Source organism: Oncorhynchus mykiss, chromosome 7 (assembly GCF_057628025.1).
Source record: "Oncorhynchus mykiss isolate SJ-2025 chromosome 7, ASM5762802v1, whole genome shotgun sequence".
NCBI classification, from domain to species: domain Eukaryota; kingdom Metazoa; phylum Chordata; class Actinopteri; order Salmoniformes; family Salmonidae; genus Oncorhynchus; species Oncorhynchus mykiss.
This window is the reverse complement of record NC_143028.1, coordinates 76,652,130-76,677,500: the sequence shown is the minus strand read 5'-3', so window position 1 is coordinate 76,677,500 and position 25,371 is coordinate 76,652,130. Positions and strand designations below refer to the sequence as shown.

Here is a 25,371-nt window from a genome sequence, read left to right as displayed (position 1 = left end):
GACCCATCTTGAGGGAGGGGGAGGACAGGATGTTATCATTCACACACAAACCTCTGACCACACACCCACAAACCATAATCCCTAGGGCTAGATTTATAGTACAACATGGGGTGGCAGGCCTGTCAGACACACAGAGAGGCAGGCCTGTCAGACACACAGAGAGGCAGGCCTGTCAGATACACAGAGAGGCAGGCCTGTCAGATACACAGAGAGGCAGGCCTGTCAGATACACAGAGAGGCAGGCCTGTCAAACACACAGAGAGGCAGTCCTGTCAGATACACAGAGAGGCAGGCCTGACAGACAAAAATAAATGATTTTCCTAGCAGGTATCATACTAATACAAGCCCACCCTCCGGGGAGAGATTATACCACACCAGCATGACATGACACATAATTTATTATACTTCTTACCTAGCATTTGGTTTGGTACAGTGGGGGTTATTAATATAAACCTTGTTGTGTGCTATTCCGATCTGTGTAACATGTTGCATTTATACATTTCTCAGATCTCCAACGTACCTCTGCATATGAACATGACGAGACCAACAGCTTTTCTCTGATTCAGGGCGAATTCCTTCATCAGGATGGCTTCACCTCAGGCCTAACGACAGCCCTTAGTCAAGAGTTATTACACGATTATCCCCCGGGTTCACATGCCGTATTGCTGAAATAATGATCTAGTTTAATTAAAGGGATAGTTCGGGATATTGGCAATGAATGAACGCTAGTTAGGAACTTCAAATCAAATCAAATTTTATTTCTGTCAAACTGAAGGAAGAGACATAAAATGGTTTCCACAAGTTAATCTGACTCTGGGGAAGTAGATAAAGGGCCTCATTGTTAAAATCTCGAATTATCCCTTTAACGATCACATGACCGGACCAAGGAAGCTCTTGTCCCATCTGAAGTCATGGATAGGTAATTTTTAGTCATATACTGTAGTGAGCTTCTTAAAGAAGAAGTTACAGGTCTGTGAGAGCCAGAAATCTTGCTTGTTTGTAGGTGACCAAATACTTATTTTCCACCATAATTTGCAAATAAATTCATTAAAAATCCTACAATGTGATTTTCTGGATTTATTTTTCTCATTTTTTTCTGTCATAGTTGAAGTGTACCTATGATGAAAATTGCAGGCCTCTCTCATCTTTTTAAGTGGGAGAACTTGCACAATTGGGGGCTGACTAAATTATTTTTTGCCCCACTGTATAGTCATTTATAGTCATTGATCACCCAACACAGCTAGAAGAGGACTGGCCACCCCTCAGAGCCTGGTTCCTCTCTAGGGTTCTTCCTAGGTTCCTGTCTTTCTAGGGGTTCCGCTAGTGGAACGTTTCGACAACATCCGGTGAAATTGCAGAGCGCGAAATTCCTAAAAAATTATTAGAAATATTTCACTTTCATACAATCACAAGTGCAATACACCAAAATACAGCTTAACATGTTGTTAATCCAGCCACCGTGTCAGATTTAAAAAAAGGCTTTACGGCGAAAGCAAACCATGCTATTATCTGAGGACAGCACCCCATCAAACAAACAAATGACAGTCAAAATAGTCATATTCATTGATAGTCATAAATAGCCATATATATATTTATTGATAGTCATAAATAGCCATATATATATTTATTGACAGTCAAAAATAGTCGTATATATATTCATTAATAGTCATAAATAGTCATATATATTAATTGACAGTCATATATAGTCATATATTTTGATTGATAGTCATATATAGTCATATATTTTGATTGATAGTCATATATAGTCACATATGACTCTGATCTTATGTAGCAACATTTGAAACAGTGTTTTTTTACATTAGATAAAAGTAGAGACACAGAGCTACAAAATGGTATTTCAGACACTGCATTTTTTAGGAACAATGGGAAAGTAATAATGCTTTGAAAGTTCATCAACTTGTAAACTCACTTTTGAGAAAATGGCCTTTGAATGTTTTGCTATCTAGTGAAGAGCTCTTCTTTGTCTACACCCATTCAGCATCATTCACACCCTCTTAAGCTTTAGCCTCAACCATCTCGTTTCGCTCTCGAAGCGCACACGCTCTGGCTGATGATTTGTTTACCTCTGGATAACATGAAAACTGCCTAACCAGCCCAGCAGGCAAAAATGTCATTACGCTTTTTTGCCTGAGTATACTGACACCGGCTCTATTCAACAGGTGTTGTATACTTTAGCTGAATACATGTAGCTAGCTAGCTAGGTAAACAATGCACCTAGCTAGGTAAACAACGCACCTAGCTAGGTAAACAATGCACCTAGCTAGGTAAACAATGCACCTAGCTAGGTAAACAATGCACCTAGCTAGGTAAACAATGCACCTAGCTAGGTAAACAACGTGTAAGATCACACACGTCTCGTAAAGTTAGCTAACAAGCCAGCCAGCTAATGTTAGCTAGTTAAACAGCAATGAGTGCCAAATCATGTCGCTACTACCCTACATGAATCTGCTGGGAGCTAACCAACCAGGTTCAATGTGATAGCGAGCTAACATTAGGCTCTAACTAGCAAAGCAAACGGTTCTGGTATACAAATTATAACGTCATACATGTGACGTCAGCTAGGGAGCCAGCCAGTTAACTAGCTAGCTAACAGTACACTTTAACTTGAAATGAAACCACTTTCTGTCAAAATGTGAAACGTGTAATATCTAAAAATGTAGCCAGCTAGACTATCTTACCCGTAAACATCATCATGCGTGATGGACGCGTCTCCCTGTCAAGAATACCATCCAGAGACAGGTGTTTTCTCCATCTCTTTAGCTATCATACTCTAATTCCACTGATTTCAAAAATATATTACATAGTCATAGTCCTATATAGTCATATATAGTCATAAATAGTCATATATAGTCATTGATAGTCATAGATAGTCATAGACAGTCATTGATATTCACCACCCCTCATAGCCTGGTTCCTCTCTAGGTTTCTTCCTAGGTTTTGGCCTTTCTAGGGAGTTTTTCCTAGCCACCGTGCTTCTACACCTGCATTGCTTGCTGTTTGGGGTTTTAGGCTGGGTTTCTGTACAGCACTTTGAGATATCAGCTGATGTACGAAGGGCTATATAAATACATTTGATTTGTTTTTGATCTGTATATGACGATAAATGACTACTGATCAAAATCAAATCAAATCAAATGTATTTATAAAGCCCTTCTTACATCAGCTGATATCTCAAAGTGCTGTAGATAGATAGTCACAGATAGTCATTGATAGTCATTGATAGTCATTGATAGTCATATACAGTCATTGATAGTCATTGATAGTCATATATAGTCATTGATAGTCATTGATAGTCAATGACAGTCATTGATAGTCAATGACAGTCATTGATAGTCATAGATAGTCATTACTAGTCATTGATAGCCATATACAGTCATTGATAGTCATTGATAGTCATATATAGTCATTGATAGTCATTGATAGTCAATGACAGTCATTGATAGTCATAGATAGTCATTGATAACCATATATAGTCATTGACAGTCATTGATAGTCATATATAGTCATTGATAGTCATTGATAGTCATAGATAGTCATTGACAGTCATTGATAGTCATATATAGTCATTGATAGCCATTGATAGTCATATATAGTCATTGATAGTCATAGATAGTCATTGATAGTCATATATAGTCATTGATAGTCATATATAGTCATTGATAGTCATAGATAGTCATTGACAGTCATTGATAGTCATATATAGTCATTGATAGTCATTGATAGTCATAGATAGTCATTGACAGTCATTGACAGTCATTGATAGTCATATATAGTCATATATAGTCATTGATAGTCATAGATAGTCATTGATAGTCATATATAGTCATTGATAGTCATTGATAGTCATTGACAGTCATTGATAGTCATTGACAGTCATTGATAGTCATATATAGTCATTGATAGTCATAGATAGTCATTGACAGTCATTGACAGTCATTGGTAGTCATTGATAGTCATACATAGTCATTGACAGTCATATATAGTCATAGATAGTCATTGATAGTCATATACAGTCATTGACAGTCATTGATAGTCATATATAGTAACACATAGGGCCAGGAGGTTTTCCTGACCATAACCCTGACAAGAGTTATAAGCTATAAAATCTCTTAGTATCTAGACTAATAAACCTGAAGAGAACCTGGCTGCCACAGACCCCCCCCCCCCCCCCCCCCCCAGCTACATGTAACTACAGTACAGCGAAACAACAACAGCTACATTAATGAACTTCCTTAATCTAACTATAATACCTAGATAGTCTGCCAGTCGCACAACAATAGCCACCATAAAAACTATAAAAACGCTGTGCTAAATTCATTAAGCTAATGAGAACAAAGTAATTTGCTGATGTGTGTGTTGGGGATCGCCATGGTGACATAATTAGGAAAACAGGATTGCGGTCCTGCTGTGTCGGCCCTACGTGCTTTTCAGATGTTACTTCACTGAGTTTAAACAATATCCTAATAAAACCCTTTCCACCAACCTCCCCCTCATTTTCCCCTGGCACACAATGGTATTATACAATAGCTCCAATCTATCAACAGGAAATTAGGAATCAGTCTGAATCAACACATATACCGTAATTAGAAGAGAAGGATGAAAACCAGCAGTGCTGCTGTGTTGAGGAACAAAACGACCCACTCCTTGAGAACCAGAGGGTCTGTGGTGTTGAGGAACAAGGATACCCACTCCTTGAGGACCAGAGGTTCTGCGGTGTTGAGAAACATGGATACCCACTCCTTGAGGACCAGAGGGTCTGTGGTGTTGAGGAACAAAACGACCTACTCGTTGAGAACCAGAGGGTCAGTGGTGTTGAGGAACATGGATACCTACTCCTTGAGGAATCAGAGGGTCTGTTGTGTTGAGAAACAAGGATACCTACTCCTTGAGGACCAGAGGGTCTGTGGTGTTGAGGAACAAGGATACCTACACCTTGAGTAACAGAGGGTCTGTGGTGTTGAGGAACAAGGATACCTACTCCTTGAGGAACAGAGGGTCTGTAGTGTTGAGGAACAAGGATACCTACTCCTTGAGGAACAGAGGGTCTGTGGTGTTGAGGAACAAGGATACCTACTCCTTGAGGAACAGAGGGTCTGTGGTGTTGAGGAACAAGGATACCTACTCCTTGAGGAACAGAGGGTCTGTGGTGTTGAGGAACAAGGATACCTACTACTTGAGGAACAGAGGGTCTGTGGTGTTGAGGAACAAGGATACCTACACCTTGAGGAACAGAGGGTCTGTGGTGTTGAGGAACAAGGATACCTACTCCTTGAGGAACAGAGGGTTTGTGGTGTTGAGGAACAAGGATACCTACTCCTTGAGGAACAGAGGGTCTGTGGTGTTGAGGAACAAGGATACCTACTCATTGAAAACCAGACGGTCTGTGGTGTTGAGGAACAAGGATAGCTACTCCTTGAGGAACAGAGGGTCTGTGGTGTTGAGGAACAAGGATACCTACTCCTTGAGGAACATAGGTTATGTAGTGCTGAACAACAGGGATACATACTCGTTGAGAACCAGAGGGTCTGTGGTGTTGAGGAACAGGGATAACCACTCCTTGAGAACCAGAAGTTCTGTGGTGTTGAGGAACAGGGATAACCACTCCTTGAGGACCAGAGGTTCTGTGGTGTTGAGGAACAGGGATAAGCAATCCTTGAGAACCAGAGGTTCTGTGGTGTTGAGGAACAGGGATACCCACTCCTTGAAGACCAGAGGTTCTGTTGGGTTGAGGAACAGGGATACAGACTCCTTGAGAACCAGAGGTTCTGTTGGGTTGAGGAACAGGGATACAGATTCCTTGAGAACCAGAGGTTCTGCAGTGTTGAGGAACAGGGATACCCACTCTGGTCAGGGTTATGGTCAGGAAAGCCTCCTGGCCCTATAGGCATGTGTCAATGAACACAGGTTCTGTGGTGTTGAGGAATAGGGCTAGCCACTCCTTCAGGAATAGAGGTTCTGCGGTGTTGAGGAACAGGGATACCTACTCCTTAAGGACCAGAGGTTCTGCTGTGTTGAGGAACAGAGCAACCCACTCCTTGAGGACCAGAGGTTCTGCTGTGTTGAGGAACAGAGCAACCCACTCCTTGAGGACCAGAGGTGCTCAGAGTAAAAAGGGGCAGAGATGAGTTGCTGATCTGTGTGTGAAATAAGTAAGTAGCCCACCAGCACGATAGTTAACTAGCCCTAAGTTAGAGTGGTGAATAACAGAGATGCCTACCTGTGTGTGAGAGCTTTAGTCGTGGTCCACTCTGGTTCCAGGTTGCAGCGGTGGAGTCCGTAGAGGTGGTGTCTGGTAGCAACAACAGCAGTTGGAGGAACACACCCAGCAGAACACAGGCCCTCCGTGGCCCCAGGGCCCTCATCGTTATCATTTTTTTTAAAGTACCGGTGGTCGTCTCTGGTACAGCACCCAGTGGATCGTCTCAGCAGTTTCTAATGGTGCTCTGTGAGAACAGGAAGAGAGAAAGAAGTGTTTGACAAGTTGTCGTGGAAACAACTACTGAATAAAAGTACTCAACTGAGTAAAAGTAAGGTTCTTATTTCCTGACTAGGAAACGGTAGAGGTATAGCCCATAGCCGGACCAGGAGTTTTTCCTGGATATGTTGCCTTTGGGAGGGAAAACTCCTCGCCCTAGTTATAACACACCATCCAGAGGCCAGGTGAAAAGCACATAAATCACTTAAAATTCATACAGAAAATACAACTTCAAATGTAACGGGATACTCTTGTGAAATTAATTTCATATTGGACCATGAATTTGGTTGACATTTACAATGGTTGGCCTAGTGCCAGACATACACACCTGTGTAAATCTTGAGAAAATTAGAACTTAAAAAGAAAATGAAAAAATGAGTTTGTTGTCATAATTCATCATAATGCCTGGCTCATAACTTGCCTTGAGGTTTAAAGTTTTAGCAGGTGGGGGAAATATTTGATGAGAGTCAGATAGAGCAGTCTACACTAGATACAGGGAAAGTATTCAGACTCCTTGACTTTTTCCACATTTTGTTACGTTACATACAGCCTTACTCTAAAATTGAGTAAATTGTTGTTTTTCCCTCATTAATCTACGCACAATACCCCCATAATGACATCACAATACCCCCATAATGACATCACAATACCCCCATAATGACATCACAATACCCCCATAATGACATCACAATACCCCCATAATGACATCACAATACCCCCATAATGACATCACAATACCCCCATAATGACATCACAATACCCCCATAATGACATCACAATACCCCATAATGACAGGATTTTAAACGTTTTTGCAAATGTATTAAATGTATTAAAAATAAAAGACTGAAATTTCACATTTACATAAATATTCAGACTCTTTACTCAGTACTTTGTTGAAGCACTTTTGACAGTGATTAGAGCCTCAAGTCTTCTTGGGTATGACGCTATAAGCTTGGCACACCTGTATTTGGGGAGTTCATCCCATTCTTCTCTGCAGATCGTCTCAAGCTCTGTCAGGTTGGATGGGGAGTGTCGCTACATACAGTAGCTATTTTCAGGTATCTCCAGAGATGTTTGGTCAGGTTCATGTCCAAGCTCTGGCTGGGCTACTCAAGGACATTCAGTGTCTTGTCCCGAAGCCACTCCTGTGTTGTCTTGGCTATGTGCTTAGGGTCATTGTCCTGTTGGAAGGTGAACCTTTGCCACAGTCTGAGGTCCTGAGCACTCTGGATGAGAATTGTTCATCTTTCCCTCAATCCTGACTAGTCTCCCAGTGCCTGCCGCTGAAAGCCATGATGCTGCTACCACCATGCTTCACCGTAGAGATGGTGCCAGGTTTCCTCCAGAATCTTGTTTCTCATGGTCTGAGAGTCTTTACGTGCCTTTTGGCAAACTCCAAGTGGGCTGTCTCATACCTTTTACTGAGAAGTGTCTTCCATCTGGCCACTCTACCAAAAAGGCCCGATTGGTGGAGTGCTGCAGAGATGGTTGTCCTTCTGGAAGGTTCTCCCATCTCTGCCAGAGTGACCATCGGGTTCTTGGTCACCTTCAATGCTGCAGAATTTTTTTAGGTAGCCTTCCCCAGATCTGTGCCTCGGAGCTCTACAGACAAGTCCTTCAACCTCATGGCTTGGTTTCTGCTCTGGCATGCACTGTCAACTGCGGGACCTTATATAGACAGGTGTGTGCCTTAACAAATCATGTCCAATCAGTTGAATTTACCACAGGTGGACTCCAATCAAGTTGTAGAAACATCTCAAAGATGATCAATGTAAACAGGATGCACCTGAGATCAATTTCGAGTCTCATAGCGAAAGGGTCTGAATACTTAGGTAAATAAGGTGTTTCTGTTTTTTATTGTTTATAGATTGGCAAACATTTCTAAAAAACTGTTTTGGCTTTGTCATTGTTGTGTGTAGATCGATTTTTTTATTTAATCAATTTTAGAATAAGGCTGTAACGTAACAAAATGTGGAAAAAGTGAAGGAGTCTGAATACTTTCAGGATGCACTGTATATGGGAATATGAGTGGTTTTGTACATTTATGGTCAGAATCTTTGTAGAGCGTCGTTTTAGACCGACAAGATATGATCAGACAAGGAAGAGACTGCCCTTACCTCTCTCTCTCTCTCTCTCTCTCTCTCTCCACTCCCCTCCATTCCCCTCCACTCCCCTCCACTCCCCTCTCTAAAACAAGCTTAATAGGATCTGGCTCAACAAGACAGAGCGTTGATGTGGATCCTTGTTTTTAAATAAATACTAAAGTCAAGTGAACCCTTTACCCCTGACTCAAGAAGCTTTCCAGCTCACTTGATCTAACAAAAGGAAGGCCACGCTTCACAACCTATGTTCGGTACACAGTTGAAGTTTCCAACCATCTTCCATCAGGAAAGACAATGCATTAAGTACTCCAAGTGCTTCAGTTGAGACGCCAGATCATCAGAGCAGACAACACTTTAGGAGACACGGTTTGATAAAGTGTTTAAAGGTGTTTATACATCACACTGAAAAGAAACCTGATCTGGACTAAGAGGGCCTCCTCGCCGTCGGTGTGGACAGACCAGCATACTTGGTTTCAAGTAGGATTGGTTTTCTTTCAAATACTTTGAGCTTGCCTGGAGCAGCTATCGCTGTCTACACCTCCTTTACCACTTGACCGTAACAGATGTTGGTGTCTGGAGCTTTGAGCCTGTGTGTGTGTGTGTGTGTGTGTGTGTGTGTGTGTGTGTGTGTGTGTGTGTGTGTGTGTGTGTGTGTGTGTGTGTGTGTGTGTGTGTGTGTGTGTGTGTGTGTGTGTGTGTGTGTGTGTGTGGTGTGTGTGTGTGTTTCTTCTACGGAGGATATGTCTGGGGTTTCCGACACACACAGTCATTGCCTGCCATCTGGAAGTTACTCCCACTGAGAGCTTCTCCCACTGAGAACTTCTCCCACTGAGAGCATCCCCTTCCCACCATGCCTCTAGTCAGTTAGTTTGTGTTTTAATAGTTTTGTGTTATTGGAGATGCGAGGTCATGGAGAGACGGGAGCAAGTTACATTTTAGATACAAGGCTATAGTACAAAATGATTAGCATAGCATTTCACTCTACAGTTTGGTGATCAGAAACAAACCACTCAAAGGCAGAGCAAATCATTAAGATTATAATAGTAATTCTCAAATCACATGTAAATGCAGCATTACAGACATCAGCTAATAACAAAACTGATACAACTTTCAACGTATTTTTTTATATTTCTTTCTTTAACTTTTACTAAATCAGGCGAGTCAGTTAAGATTCAAATTCTTATTTTACAACGAAGACCTGCCAATTGAGCAAGGAGAACAGCGAACCATTTTCTACTTTGGGTAAAGAGATTGTTCAGCAGCTTGAGCCAGTTTGAAGGTTGGATTGTGACGAGCTGATGCCTCATCGTCCTGTTATTATGACGGAAACCACTTCCACACTCAGACCATTTTAACTTATGTGTGTGCAATTAAGTAATTTACTCATGATATGATTGTAAGGAAATATCCCAGAAAGAAGGGGAAATCCTGTTTTGAAGGTTTTAATATGTAATTCAAATCACCGGTACTTTCCACTCCTGGTTTCAGTAAGTGCTGACATGAAAATACGCAAGGGGACAAATTATGAAAGCACTTAGAAAATGGATCCCGGGAAACAATCACTTTTTATTCATATTATTATGATCCGTTACATCATTCTAAGCTGACACTCACACATGTTGCCAATGAGCAGCCATGACATTTTATTTTGTTCCCTTCTCAGAAGAGGTGAATTGCTGTTGTCGTGGCTTTTAGAGAGAAACTGGCTTTTAGAGAGAAACTGGCTTTTAGAGAGAAACTGGCTTTTAGAGAGAAACTGGCTTTTAGAAAGAAACTGGCTTTTAGAGAGAAACTGGCTTTTAGAGAGAAACTGGCTTTTAGAGAGAAACTGGCTTTTAGAGAGAAACTGGCTTTTAGAGAGTCCCAGGTCACTCCCTGAGCAGTGCATGCGCACTCAGGACCACACTCTTAGAAAAATAGGTTCCATATTTTTTATTTAACCTTTATTTGACCAGGCAAGTCAGTTAAGAGCATATTCTTATTTACAATGACAGCCTACACCGGGCAAACCCGGACGACGCTGGGCCAATTGTGCGCCACCCTGTGGGACTCCCAATCACGGCCGGTTGTGATACAGCCTGAATTCCAACCAGGGTGTCTCTGGGGGCCCTGCCATGATTGGGTAACTGAAATGCAGTGCCTTAGACCGCTGGGCACTCGGGAGCCTTCGAACCTAACAGGGTTCTTTGGCTGTCCCCATAGGAGAACCCTTTAAAGAGCCAAGTAGAACCCTTTTGAGTTCCATGTAGAAGAACCCACTGTGGAAAGGGTTTTACACGGAACCCAAAAGAGTTCTACCTGGAACCAAAAAGTGTTCTACCTGGAACCAAAAAGGGTTCTTCTATGGTGATAGCCGAAAAACCCTTTTGGAACCCTTTTTTCCAAGAGTGCACTGCAGTAAAACTAGTCAAAGTGATGAAGTGAAGGCTCAAGGCCTTGGGTGCAGCCTACGCCCCAGTGAGAATACAAGAGACAGGGAGAGTAAATCATGGAGGTATTAACTATTAACATGTTACCAAGGAGAGGCTGTTAAGTTGTCACCTCCTTCTTTCTCCTTTGCACTGATGCTCTGTAATCACACCCATTTCTCTTCTCACAGCTCTGCTGAATACATCACCATCCCAGGAATGTAAAATGTGGATTTTAGGAGGTTGGTAATGTGGCATGGCTAGATTTCGCCAAAGTTCTAGTTGTAAATATGAAGGAAAAAGTTGAGTCTTCGAGAGTTTGACTTCATTGGGTCACGATGAAATAACCTCAAGTGGGTTTGTAGTAAAATCCCAACAATAACCAAGACAACCAACATAGGGAGCAAGTGTTTGACTTCCTATTGGCTCCTATGCAACCTGGAAACCATCGAATCTGTCACTGCTCACTCTCACCCCAGGAGTCTGTCTATAGGCTAACCAATTCAGGCCACCATAGACCTACATTACCTAGACATACAAAAAACCCATAGATATAGAAAAACCCTAGACAGGACAAAAACACACATACCCACCCTCGTCACACCCTGACCTGACCAAAATAATACATAAAACATAGATAACTAAGGTCAGGGCGTGACAGTACCATGATAACACCAGGGGTCTGTCTATAGGCAGTAATTACCATGGTAACACCAGGGGTCTGTCTATAGGCTATAACTACCATGGTAACACCAGGGGTCTGTCTATAGGCTATAAGTACCATGGTAACACCAGGGGTCTGTCTATAGGCTATAACTACCATGGTAACACCAGGGGTCTGTCTGTAGGCTATAAGTACCATGGTAACACCAGGGGTCAGTCTATAGGCTATAAGTACCATGGTAACACCAGGGGTCTGTCTATAGGCTATAACTACCATGGTAACACCAGGGGTCTGTCTATAGGCTATAACTACCATGGTAACACCAGGGGTCTGTCTATAGGCTATAACTACCATGGTAACACCAAGGATCTGTCTATAGGCTATAAGTACCATGGTAACACCAAATTGGTCCAGCCAAACAAACTGGCCCTAATTGGCTATATAGGAGCCTGGTCCAGCCATACAAACTGGCCCTAATAGGCTATATAGGAGCCTGCTCCAGCCAACACACTATGGTAACCCATTAGGAATTACAGCACAAAGACTGACCTTTTCAATGAGAATACCTATTTTAGGAGCTGTTAGTTACACACACATGGAGGCAATCAGTGACAGGGTCAAATATTATAATAAATATAAATACAAATATAAATACAAATAAATATGTTAATGTTATCACTTTATCAACAATATAATATAATTTTAACTTAGAAGAGAGGAAGTCACACTAGCAGATTGTTTACATTGTTTGAGCCCTGTAGGAAATAGAAAATAAACATGGGTCTAGCTTGCTGATAGGTCCTGGAAAACCATGACGCAACACCTCATCCTCCTCCCTGACTCTCAACCCGGGTCCAGACCTGAAATTAGTCTAGCAGAGAGTTCCCTAGCCTGGCACACACACACACACACACACACACACACACACACACACACACACACACACACACACACACACACACTTCAATTATTATGTTTCTGGAATGTAACAAGAGTTTAACTTATGTCCTTCCTCAGGTAGAAAATCAAAAGCAGATTAAAAATGCATTGATACTCTGTATGATAAATTGTAATTTCTCTCTATAACAATGTGTTCTATTATTGCTGTACACATCTGATGAATGGTCAGTGTTACTAAAAGGTGACGTTGCCAGACTATGTAGTATATCCTGCTTTATGTAAAGAGAGGAGAAAGAGAGGGAGGGACAGAGGGTGGGAGGGGGAGAGAGAGGTGGAGGGAGAGAGAGAGCAAGCGAGAGAGAGATGTAGGGACGGACGGTGGGAGGGGGAGAGAGAGGTGGAGGGAGAGAGAGAGAGGGAGGGACGGACGGAGGGTGGAAGGGGGAGAGTGAGTTAACACCAGTCCATTGTTCACTGCTGGTTTATTCTTTCTCACCAGTCAAAGACCCATGAGGTGGGGGGGAAGAGGCAGAGAAAGCAACCACCCATTTAATTGACAGCACCCCATACATCACAAACACACATAAACTGCTTTTGGTTATACAAAGCAGCAGGCCATACCAGTAATAACATACATTAGACGTTACTGTGGTCCTTCTTACTGTGGTCCTTCTTACTGTGGTCCTCACAGAAAATAAAAAGACAGGAAGGAAAGAAGAAAGAAGGAAAGAAGGAAAGAAATAAAGAAAGAAGGAAAGAAGGAAAGAAGGAAAAAAGAAAGAAAGACAGACAGACAGACAGACAGACAGACAGACAGACAGACAGACAGAAAGTAAGGAGTGTCTCCCCTGCCCCTATTGATATGAACTTATGGACTCAGTCATGTCTATTATTTTCAAAGTCACTCCATCAGTGTACTGTTTGGCAGTCTCTTGTCTCTCCCAGCCAATACTCATATTGTATTAGGTCATCCTTCAAGCCAGTGTTGGTCATAAGTGTGTGTGTGTGTGTGTGTGTGTGTGTGTGTGTGTGTGTGTGTGTGTGTGTGTGTGTGTGTGTGTGTGTGTGTGTGTGTGTGTGTGTGTGTGCGTGTGTGTGTGTGTGTAGGGGCTTGCACAGACCTTTCAGGGGGCAGGTGGCTCAAAACAAAAAAGAAAAGGCCACCCACTCAACTGAAAAAAGTCTGGAAATTCATAACATACTAACTGACTCTCTCTTGTTGTTGTTGGCATAGGCCGATTTCTGCAACAACACACTCAACCAGTACAAGATGTTAGCAAGCGAGTCACAGTGCCTCATAAAGACATGATTGACATCTGGAACAGAAGGTAGACTATCAGCTGATCAGTGATGTTGATGAGTGACGTTGATGAGTGATGTTGATGAGTGATGTTGATGAGTGATGTTGATGAGTGATGTTGATGAGTGATGTTGATGAGTGATGTTGATGAGTGATGTTGATGAGTGATGTTGATGAGTGATGTTGATGAGTGATGTTGATAAGTGATGTTGATGAGTGATGTTGATGAGTGATGTTGATGATGGCATAGGAGTGATGAGTGATGTTGATGAGTGATGTTGATGAGTGATGTTGATGAGTGATGTAGATGAGTGATGTTGATGAGTGATGTTGATGAGTGATGTTGATGAGTGATGTTGATGAGTGATGTTGATGAGTGATGTTGATGAGTGATGTTAATGAGTGATGTTGATGAGTGACGTTGATGAGTGACGTTGATGAGTGACGTTGATGAGTGACGTTGATGAGTGATGTTGATGAGTGATGTTGATGAGTGATGTTGATGAGTGATGTTAATGAGTGATGTTGATGAGTGACGTTGATGAGTGATGTTGATGAGTGATGTTGATGAGTGATGTTGATGAGTGATGTTAATGAGTGATGTTGAGTGAAGTTGATGAGTGATGTTGATGAGTGATGTTAATGATTGATGTAGATGATTGACGTAGTTTCTGTTAGTCAGCTAGCTCTATCGTTTATTTACCGATTTTGATTTATCGTCAATACTCTTAAATAATAACGTCATAATCTATTATTCACAATTTTCTAACTCATGATATATGGCTGGCTGGCGAGTGGCTTGTGTGGATATTGTGGTGTATTTTGGTAAGCTAGAGTCTACACTACCTGTGTTCAGTGCTCTGAGGTACCAGAACATATGAGAAAATAAATCACCTTTATAGCATTGCATGAATATCATAGAGTTTGTTTTAGAGGCATAGAGCAGTAGAGTAGAGGCACGTACAGGAGTTGAACACATGGGAAACATTCGAAGTCTTGGGTCAGGGTGAAAATAGGGCCTTAATAAACACATGGCATCCAGTTCTATGACATTTTACATGACTGGAGGCAGAATCTTTTTTTAATATCGAAATGACAGGCTACTTTAACACTGACGAACTGAGAATCTGAGCTCAATAAAAAAAAAAAGTTTTTAAAAACATCACTAACCTAGACCTAGGAGTGTGGAGAAACATGTGTTCTACCATGTGAGGAGAAAATTCTAGCCCTGAAAACCTGTCCACTTTCACTGACTCAACCAATGATGTTCTACCATGTGAGGAGAAAATTCTAGCCCTGAAAACCTGTCCACTTTCACTGACTCCACCAATGATGTTCTACCATGTGAGGAGAAAATTATAGCCCTGAAAACCTGTCCACTTTCACTGACTCAACCAATGATGTTCTACCATGTGAGGAGAAAATTATAGCCCTGAAAACCTGTCCACTTTCACTGTCTCAGCCAATGATGCTCAGCTCACTTGCCGGCAATGGCCGAAGCTATCGTGCCAAAAGCATCTCTCTTCTTTCACTTTGTCAAACGACGTTCGCTTAAAAGACACATATTTGGAAGTTGATCAAATATTTTAGTAGCCTACAGTCAAATTAGAGTTTTCTGTTTTCAGCAGGAGCCATTTGTTCTCCAACCAGTGTTTTCCCACGATTGTATTTTGTAATATTTTGAAAGGCCTGTTTTGTCTCCATGCTGTTTGGTCACTGACAGATTAGCCGCGCGTTCTGCTGACTGTAGGCGATGCCTTGTGATTGGACAGTCTCCGTAGTCTACAGGGCAGACTGGGCCAGAAGGCACGACCCTGGCACACGTGAGCTCCGTACAGGGCAGACCGAGGGACGGGCTACGGGTGGCGAACTTGACGACATCGTGACGACTTGGGAGCAGCGGGTTCAGAAGAACTGTCTGTGTCCCAAATGTCACCCTAATAGCATCCTATATCCTACATAGCGGCCTATGGGTCCTGGTCTAAAGTAGTGCACTACATAGGGAATAGGGTACAAGTTGGGACATACCCCCAAGAGAGAACAGAGATTACTGGAGAAGACTGGCTCTAAGCAGCCCCCTCTGCCCCCTTCAGCCCCACCATTCTGTCCAGACAAAGAGCTCCTACAGGTGCAGCGTCTTAATTTGAGGGGGAAAACCCCCTGTCCTGCTCCTAATGAGCAGTGTCCCCATCCATCCACATTTCCAAATTACTGACACATTGAAAGGCTTTAGAACAGAGCCTTGCCTATACCGTGCAGACCGATCTGGGTTCAAATAGTATTTGTTTTTCTTTCAAATACATCATTAGCGCAGCTTGATTGAGCTTCCCTTGTCTGGTGGAATGGAACCAATGGAATAGAGATAGTTCCAAAATCCCCGCCCATACTGGCATTCCAGGCAATCAACTATCTGAAAGAAAACAAATCCTATTTGAACCCAGCAGGGAGCTGACAGTGACAGCCATTAGAATAGTGTCAGTGAGTAATTCTCCTCTGCCAGGCAGAAGACCAAAGAAATATAATTACTAGAAATGGACAAAACTCCTTCGATACCAGACTTGAATGAGTGGAAATGTCCATTCAGGCAGACACTGTCCAACCCTATCCTTTCTCTTGCTGGAAACATCATAACCTGGTCCTTGATCTGTTCGTGCTGTATAGCAAACTCCTATGCTTGACAACCATATACAGAACAAACAGATCTGGGACCAGATTAACAGTACAGAAGAGATGCCTTCAGTGCCGCTACCATGGGTAGCTGCCAATCACGTACCCTGGAATAGATGAACAGAAAATCCCCAGGGGCCAGGCCTGAATAACATTGTCGCTGGCAGCCATGGAACCCATTGAGGAGCTCGCCAGCAACACAGCAAATAGCATACCAACTAAACTGGGGGACTTTCTAATGGGTTTATCTCAATTTGCTTAAGGAATGTCAGTAACTACACCAAACACTGACATGTAATGTTTTTCCCCAAAAAAACCTGAAGGTGAAGTGGGTTGACTCTATTTTAGACAGTAACAGAGCAGTTACTAACATACAATTTAATCATTGTAACTACTAAATTCTAGAATGCAGAAAGCCAAAAGAAGGTTACAGCAGTTGTCTCTACAAACAATTGTTTAGGGCTGCGAGATTGACTGGTATGAAAAGGTTAAGTGCGTCAGAGGGGATTTTCGGGTGATATTAACTTGTGAAGACGACTACTGCCACACCCCAGTGGTATTGACCCCTGGAATAACAGACTACACTGTTGAAGCAACATGAACTATGACTCACAGAGACAGAGACAGAGATAGAGAGAGACAAAGAGATAGAGAGACAGAGCGAGAGGGAGAGAGTGACAGAGAGAGACAGACAGAGAGAGAGAGGGACAGAGAGAGTGAGAGAGAGGTAGAGAGGGGGAGAGAGAGAAAGAGAGAAAGAGGTAGAGAGACAGAGAGACAGAGAGAGAGTGACAGAGAGAGAGAGGTAGAGAGGGGGAGAGAGAGAAAGAGAGAAAGAGAGAGAGAGAGCGAGACAGAGAGAGAGTGACAGAGAGAGAGAGAAAGAGGTAGAGAGAGACCAAACCAAATCATGATAAAACAAAAAGATAATTACTTGACACATTGAAAAGAATGAACAAAAACAGAGCAAACTAGAATGCCATTTGGACCTAAACAGAGAGTACACAGTGGCAGAATACCTGACCACTGTGACTGACACAAACTTAAGGAAGGCTTTGACTATGTACAGACTCAGTGAGCATAGCCTTGCTATTGAGAAAGGCTGCCGTAGGCAGACATGGCTCTCAAGAGAAGACAGGCTATGTGCACACTGCCCACAAAATGATGTGGAAACTGAGCTGCACGTCCTAACATCATGTCAAATGTATGACCATATTAGAGACACATATTTCCCTCAGATTACACAGACCTGCATAGAGGGAGGGATAGAGGGAGGTAGAGAAGGAGGCAGAATGAGATGGACAGAGGGAGGGATAGAGGGAGGGATAGAGAGGGGGAGAGAGGGCACTATAGACAGTCAAACTTAAAAGCCTTACTGAACTTCTCACTTTCAGAAGACCAAGGACTGGCCAAAAGGTATTGCATTGTATTTCTAATGCTAGAAGGCAGCTTTGTTGCATTTCAATAAACTAAAGGAAAGAGTCAAATCTGTCGAGTTTAATGTCAAAAACTTAAATTGGACAAAAGAAGAACATGTTCCTTTACTGCCACAACGAAGTAGAATTCCCCACGTTAATTAACATAATTTCACAAGGTTGTTAAACTACTGGCGTCTTTGAGACTTTTACCACTTATAGGGCACCAAATTCCAGCTGCTGTTGTCTTCTTCATTGAACAGCTGATGTTGTTTTCTCTATTGAACAGCTGATGTTGTTTTCTCTCTTGAACAGCTGATATTGTTTTCTCTATTGAACAGCTGATGTTGTTTTCTCTATTGAACAGCTGATATTGTTTTCTCTATTGAACAGCTGATGTTGTTTTCTCTATTGAACAGCTGACCAGACAGCTACAACAAAAAGGAAATGCTGTGTTCCTCTCTGTCTGTCAATCACAACTGATTCGATGGCTGAGGTTTGTGATTTGGCTGCTGTAGAGTAGCCTACAGTCCAAACTATAAGAATGTCTCATATTTAGATTAGTTGATGATGTGATAGTCTATACACGTTAAGACAAGAGTCATGAGCCAAACCCTCTTCAACCAAACAGTATTCACATATGAGACATGTGAGAAAGTCATGTTGATCCTACATGGGATTGGTATTTGTGTGAAATGTTAAAAGGTAGAAGATACTCAGTAATGTAGAGCAGGATAACAACAAGTGGGACCTTCATCTCCTCATTGCTGTTTGGGACCAGCATCAAATCAAAGTTTATGCATTCGGCATATGCTTAATATAAGTTAAAGGTGCAATGAAATGTGCAATTTTCCTCCACATTGCAGTACATAATCAATGAGCAGTAAAACTAGAGTAGTCACAATACAAATACTATGTCAATAATAACAACGTCTAAAACGTAGAGATGCTGAGTATTGGGTCTGATTGCGCTGAGACAACCTTTGCCTCACTGCAGTGGTTTGTCAAGCACTTGTCTGCTCGAATCAGAGGACATAATGATAGCATTGCACAAGTCATTCATATTTTCACACAAATCTGGGATCCTGTTAGAATGTGGCCCTCTGGTCTTCTCTCATTGTGGTCAGAAACACAGCCATCCAAGCTGTTGAACACACACACACACACACACACACACACACACACACACACACACACACACACACACACACACACAGAGAGAGCTCAAAAAGCTCACCTGATCTAATTAAATGAATCCTAGTGAGAGTATTCACAGTAGTTCATTTGGTTTTCCAGAGAGATTTGATCCCCAGATGTATTTGATCCCCAGAGAGATTTGATCCCCAGAGAGAATTGATCCCAGAGCGATTTGATCCCCAGATGTATTTGATCCCCAGAGAGATTTGATCCCCAGAGAGAATTGATCCCAGAGAGATTTGATCCCCAGATAGATTTGAAACCCGGAGAGATTTGATCCCCAGAGAGATTCGATCCCCAGAGAGATTCGATCCCCAGAGAGATTTGATCCCCAGAGAGATTTGAACCCCAGAGAGATTTGATCCCAACAGAGATTTGATCTCCAGAGAGATTTGATCCCCAGAGAGATTTGATCCCCAGAGAGATTTGAACCCCAGAGAGATTTGATCTCCAGAGAGATTTGATCCCCAGAGAGATTTGAACCCCAGAGGGGTTTGATCTCCAGAGAGATTTTATCCCCAGAGAGATTTGAACCTCAGAGAGATTTGATCCCCAGGGAGATTTGATCCCCAGAGAGATTTGAACCCCAGAGAGATTTGAACCCCAGAGAGATTCGATCCCAAGGGAGATTTGATCCCCAGGGAGATTTGATCCCCAGAGAGATTTGAACCCGAGAGATTTGATCTCCAGAGAGATTTGAACCCCAGAGAGATTCGATCCCCAGAGAGATTCGATCCCCAGAGAGATTTGATTCCCAGAGAGATTTGATCCCCAGAGAGATTTGAACCCCAGAGAGATTTGATCTCCAGAGAGATTTGATCTCCAGAGAGATTTGATCCCCAGAGAGATTTGAACCCCAGTGAGATTTGATCCCCAGAGAGATTTGATCCCCAGAGAGATTTGATAAAGGGCGTCTCCCTTCTGCAAAAAGACATTCAGTGAATGAGAGAGACCCCACTGCATTGTACCCATTCCCTTCCCTTTCATTCACTGCTTATTACACAAGCACACTAAGTAGTTACCCAGGACCCCTTGTCATTGTTCATTACTCGACACAATCTCTGTTTACATCCCGAATGGCACCCTCTTCCCTATATAGCGCACTTCTTTTGACCAGGACCCATAAAGGCTCTGTTTAAAAGAAGTGCACTATAAAGGAGATAGTGTGCCATTTCAGACACAGTCGCTCTTTCTGATGCTCGGTATCTTCCCAGAGCCATGTGGGAATCGTAAGACAACATGTAGTGTCTGTCTGTAGGGAGGCTGGGAAATAATGAGGGCGTAAGTCATCTATCAAGTGGTCTGTCTAAACTGAACAGAGCTGCTGGAAAGTCACCCCAGAGATACAGGTTGTTTCCCCAATGGCACCCTATTACCTACATAGTGCACTACTTTGGGTCCTGGACAAAACTAGTGCACTACATGGGGAATAGGATGCCATTTTAGACACAGAACAGTGTATGATGTGATGGAGGGTTACAGTGTGCTTCTGTAGTTTATAGTCCAACTGACTACCGTTGTTTATAGTCCTACTGACTACTAAAGTTTCTAGTCTCTCTGACTGCTGTAGTTTCTAGTCGTGCTGACTACTGTAGTTTCTAGTCGTGCTGACCGCTGTAGTTTCTAGTTGTGCTGACTGCTGTAGTTTCTAGTTGTGCTGACTACTGTAGTTTCTAGTCCTACTGACTACTGTAGTTTATAGTCGTGCTGACTACTGTAGTTTATAGTTGTGCTCACTACTGTAGTTTATAGTCGTGCTGACTACTGTAGTTTCTAGTCTTACTGACTGTTGTAGTTTCTAGCCGTGCTGACCGCTGTAGTTTCTAGTCGTGCTGACCGCTGTAGTTTCTAGTCGTTCTGACCTCTGTAGTTTCTAGTCGTTCTGACCGCTGTAGTTTCTAGTCGTGCTGACCGCTGTAGTTTCTAGTCGTGCTGACCGCTGTAGTTTCTAGTCGTTCTGACCTCTGTAGTTTCTAGTCGTTCTGACCGCTGTAGTTTCTAGTCGTGCTGACCGCTGTAGTTTCTAGTCGTTCTGACCTCTGTAGTTTCTAGTCGTTCTGACCGCTGTAGTTTCTAGTCGTGCTGACCGCTGTAGTTTCTAGTCGTGCTGACCGCTGTAGTTTCTAGTCGTGCTGACTACTGTAGTTTCTAGTCGTGCTGACCGCTGTAGTTTCTAGTTGTGCTGACTACTGTAGTTTCTAGTCCTACTGACTACTGTAGTTTCTAGTCCTACTGACCTCTGTAGTTTATAGTCGTGCTGACTACTGTAGTTTCTAGTCCTATTGACCTCTGTAGTTTCTAGTCGTGCTGACTACTGTAGTTTCTAGTCGTGCTGACCGCTGTAGTTTCTAGTTGTGCTGACTGCTGTAGTTTGTAGTTGTGCTGACTACTGTAGTTTCTAGTCCTACTGACTACTGTAGTTTATAGTCGTGCTGACTACTGTAGTTTATAGTTGTGCTGACTACTGTAGTTTATAGTCGTGCTGACTACTGTAGTTTCTAGTCTTACTGACTGTTGTAGTTTCTAGCCGCGCTGACCGCTGTAGTTTCTAGTCGTGCTGACCGCTGTAGTTTCTAGTCGTTCTGACCTCTGTAGTTTCTAGTCGTTCTGACCGCTGTAGTTTCTAGTCGTGCTGACCGCAGTAGTTTCTAGTCGTTCTGACCTCTGTAGTTTCTAGTCGTTCTGACCGCTGTAGTTTCTAGTCGTGCTGACCGCTGTAGTTTCTAGTCGTGCTGACCGCAGTAGTTTCTAGTCGTTCTGACCTCTGTAGTTTCTAGTCGTTCTGACCGCTGTAGTTTCTAGTCGTGCTGACCGCTGTAGTTTCTAGTCGTGCTGACTACTGTAGTTTCTAGTCTTACTGACTGTTGTAGTTTCTAGCCGTGCTGACCGCTGTAGTTTCTAGTCGTGCTGACCGCTGTAGTTTCTAGTCGTTCTGACCTCTGTAGTTTCTAGTCGTTCTGACCGCTGTAGTTTCTAGTCGTGCTGACCGCTGTAGTTTCTAGTCGTGCTGACCGCTGTAGTTTCTAGTCGTTCTGACCTCTGTAGTTTCTAGTCGTTCTGACCGCTGTAGTTTATAGTCGTGCTGACTACTGTAGTTTATAGTTGTGCTGACTACTGTAGTTTCTAGTCGTGCTGACCGCTGTAGTTTCTAGTTGTGCTGACTGCTGTAGTTTCTAGTTGTGCTGACTACTGTAGTTTCTAGTCCTACTGACTACTGTAGTTTATAGTCGTGCTGACTGCTGTAGTTTCTAGTTGTGCTGACTACTGTAGTTTCTAGTCCTACTGACTACTGTAGTTTATAGTCGTGCTGACTACTGTAGTTTATAGTTGTGCTGACTACTGTAGTTTATAGTCGTGCTGACTACTGTAGTTTCTAGTCTTACTGACTGTTGTAGTTTCTAGCCGTGCTGACCGCTGTAGTTTCTAGTCGTGCTGACCGCTGTAGTTTCTAGTCGTTCTGACCGCTGTAGTTTCTAGTCGTGCTGACCGCTGTAGTTTCTAGTCGTGCTGACCGCTGTAGTTTCTAGTCGTTCTGACCTCTGTAGTTTCTAGTCGTTCTGACCGCTGTAGTTTCTAGTCGTGCTGACCGCAGTAGTTTCTAGTCGTGCTGACCGCTGTAGTTTCTAGTCGTTCTGACCTCTGTAGTTTCTAGTCGTTCTGACCGCTGTAGTTTCTAGTCGTGCTGACCGCTGTAGTTTCTAGTCGTGCTGACCGCTGTAGTTTCTAGTCTTTCTGACCGCTGTAGTTTCTAGTCGTGCTGAGCGCTGTAGTTTCTAGTCGTGCTGAGCGCTGTAGTTTCTAGTCGTTCTGACCTCTGTAGTTTCTAGTCGTGCTGACCGCTGTAGTTTCTAGTTGTGCTGACTGCTGTAGTTTCTAGTTGTGCTGACTACTGTAGTTTCTAGTCCTACTGACTACTGTAGTTTATAGTCGTGCTGACTGCTGTAGTTTCTAGTTGTGCTGACTACTGTAGTTTCTAGTCCTACTGACTACTGTAGTTTATAGTCGTGCTGACTACTGTAGTTTATAGTTGTGCTGACTACTGTAGTTTATAGTCGTGCTGACTACTGTAGTTTCTAGTCTTACTGACTGTTGTAGTTTCTAGCCGTGCTGACCGCTGTAGTTTCTAGTCGTGCTGACCGCTGTAGTTTCTAGTCGTTCTGACCGCTGTAGTTTCTAGTCGTGCTGACCGCTGTAGTTTCTAGTCGTGCTGACCGCTGTAGTTTCTAGTCGTTCTGACCTCTGTAGTTTCTAGTCGTTCTGACCGCTGTAGTTTCTAGTCGTGCTGACCGCAGTAGTTTCTAGTCGTGCTGACCGCTGTAGTTTCTAGTCGTTCTGACCTCTGTAGTTTCTAGTCGTTCTGACCGCTGTAGTTTCTAGTCGTGCTGACCGCTGTAGTTTCTAGTCGTGCTGACCGCTGTAGTTTCTAGTCTTTCTGACCGCTGTAGTTTCTAGTCGTGCTGAGCGCTGTAGTTTCTAGTCGTGCTGAGCGCTGTAGTTTCTAGTCGTGCTGAGCGCTGTAGTTTCTAGTCGTGCTGACCGCTGTAGTTTCTAGTCGTGCTGACCGCTGTAGTTTCTAGTCTCTCTGACTACTGTAGTTTCTAGTCTCTCTGACCGCTGTAGTTTCTAGTCGTGTTGACCGCTGTACATACAGTGTGGTCAGTCTGTTTAAAACAGGGCGTATCTTGATATCTTAATGACGACATGGAAGGTGAAGTGGAACAGAAAAACAAGGCAGTCTGATAAATAACAAACTCTGAGAAAGAAAAAACATCTGAACTGAATTCCTCTACTCTTGAACAATGGGTCCATTTGAATGTGCTTGGCTGAACATGATATCAACCACACTCATTGGTGTGGTTAGGGAACTGTGAGGAACACAATACAATTGTAAAGCAGCGCAGGAAGAATGTGAGAATGGACATTAGGTAGTCTCGGGAGCATTCAGATTCCAATTCTTTAATGTCTTCCCAAATATAGGAATTCTAATTCTTCCTCCCATTATGAAGGAACAGGAAACTAGAGGACAGGAGATGATAAAACACACACACACAGACACACCCCGAGAGAGAGAGAGAGAATTCCACCCAATTTCCTCTCAGCATCTTGCAGACAGCAGTCTTCAGATTGTATTCATGTTGAAAACAAACAGTGTAACAATAGCATGACCTTGTATCCAGTGGTTTATGTGACTACCCTGACCTGCCTATCCCCGTCCCCCTACCACCATTCATGTAAGACAGTACATAGTGCCTGATGGACAATAGGTTTCCCGAACTGCAGGAGAAAAGAACCCCATACAGACAGTATCCTCTAACCCGCCATCGTGTCTTTCTTGTCTCCACTCCGTGGACAATAAAGATTTATTGGATTGATTTGAATTGTTTGACCTTCACACGTGTCTCAGCCACGTTCTTCCTCTAAGTACAGGCAGGGAGCCAAAACCCTCTCAAACTTTATTAACTGTTTTACTGTGTGCACATGTTCACACTGTTTTATTAAAGGGTACAAGCTTTGTTTTGTCTCTGTCTTGTTTAGTCTAGTAGACGGCACATGTTACTGTTAAATCCACCTGTTGCCCCTCTCCAGAAATATCAGTTTAAAGCCTGTCTGTTCTTCATAATCCTAACATGGAGGTTGAGTCCTGAGGTGATTTAACTGTTTTTGGACAGACTAGTCCAGTCTTTCCCGACTCCAGTCCTCGAGGACCCCTGGAGAAGCACACCTAATTCAACTTGTCAACTAATCATCAAGCCTTCAATGAGTTGAATCAGGTGAGTTTGTGTGGGGCAACAACAACAATGTGTGCTGTTGGGGGTACTGGAGGACTGGAGTTGGGAACCACTGTTGGAGGTACTGGAGGACTGGAGTTGGGAACCACTGTGGGTGGTACTGGAGGACTGGAGTTGGGAACTGCTGTAGGGGGTACTGGAGGACTGGAGTTGGGAACCGCTGTTGGTGGTACTGGAGGACTGGAGTTGGGAACCACTGTTGGGGGTACTGGAGGACTGGAGTTGGGAACCACTGTTGGGGGTACTGGAGGACTGGAGTTGGGAACCACTGTTGGAGGTACTGGAGGACTGGAGTTGGGAACCACTGTTGGGGGTACTGGAGAACTGGAGCTGGGAACTACTGTTGGGGGTACTGGAGAACTGGAGTTGGGAACCACGCATTAACATCTGCTAATCACGTGTATGTGATCAATAACATCTGCTAATCACGGGT

General features: G+C 43.1%; 1 protein-coding gene across 1 annotated transcript in view; it reads right to left on the bottom strand.

Moving 5' to 3' along the window:
• Positions 1-25,371, bottom strand: part of LOC110529049 (semaphorin-3D) — a 147,607-nt gene that overhangs the window by 90,286 nt on the left and 31,950 nt on the right. Inside the window, exon 2 of the mRNA XM_036984222.2 lies at positions 6,239-6,464. Within this exon, the coding sequence (XP_036840117.2) occupies positions 6,239-6,392 (154 nt within the window). The 5' untranslated portion in view covers positions 6,393-6,464. The remainder of the gene's footprint in view (positions 1-6,238; positions 6,465-25,371) is intronic.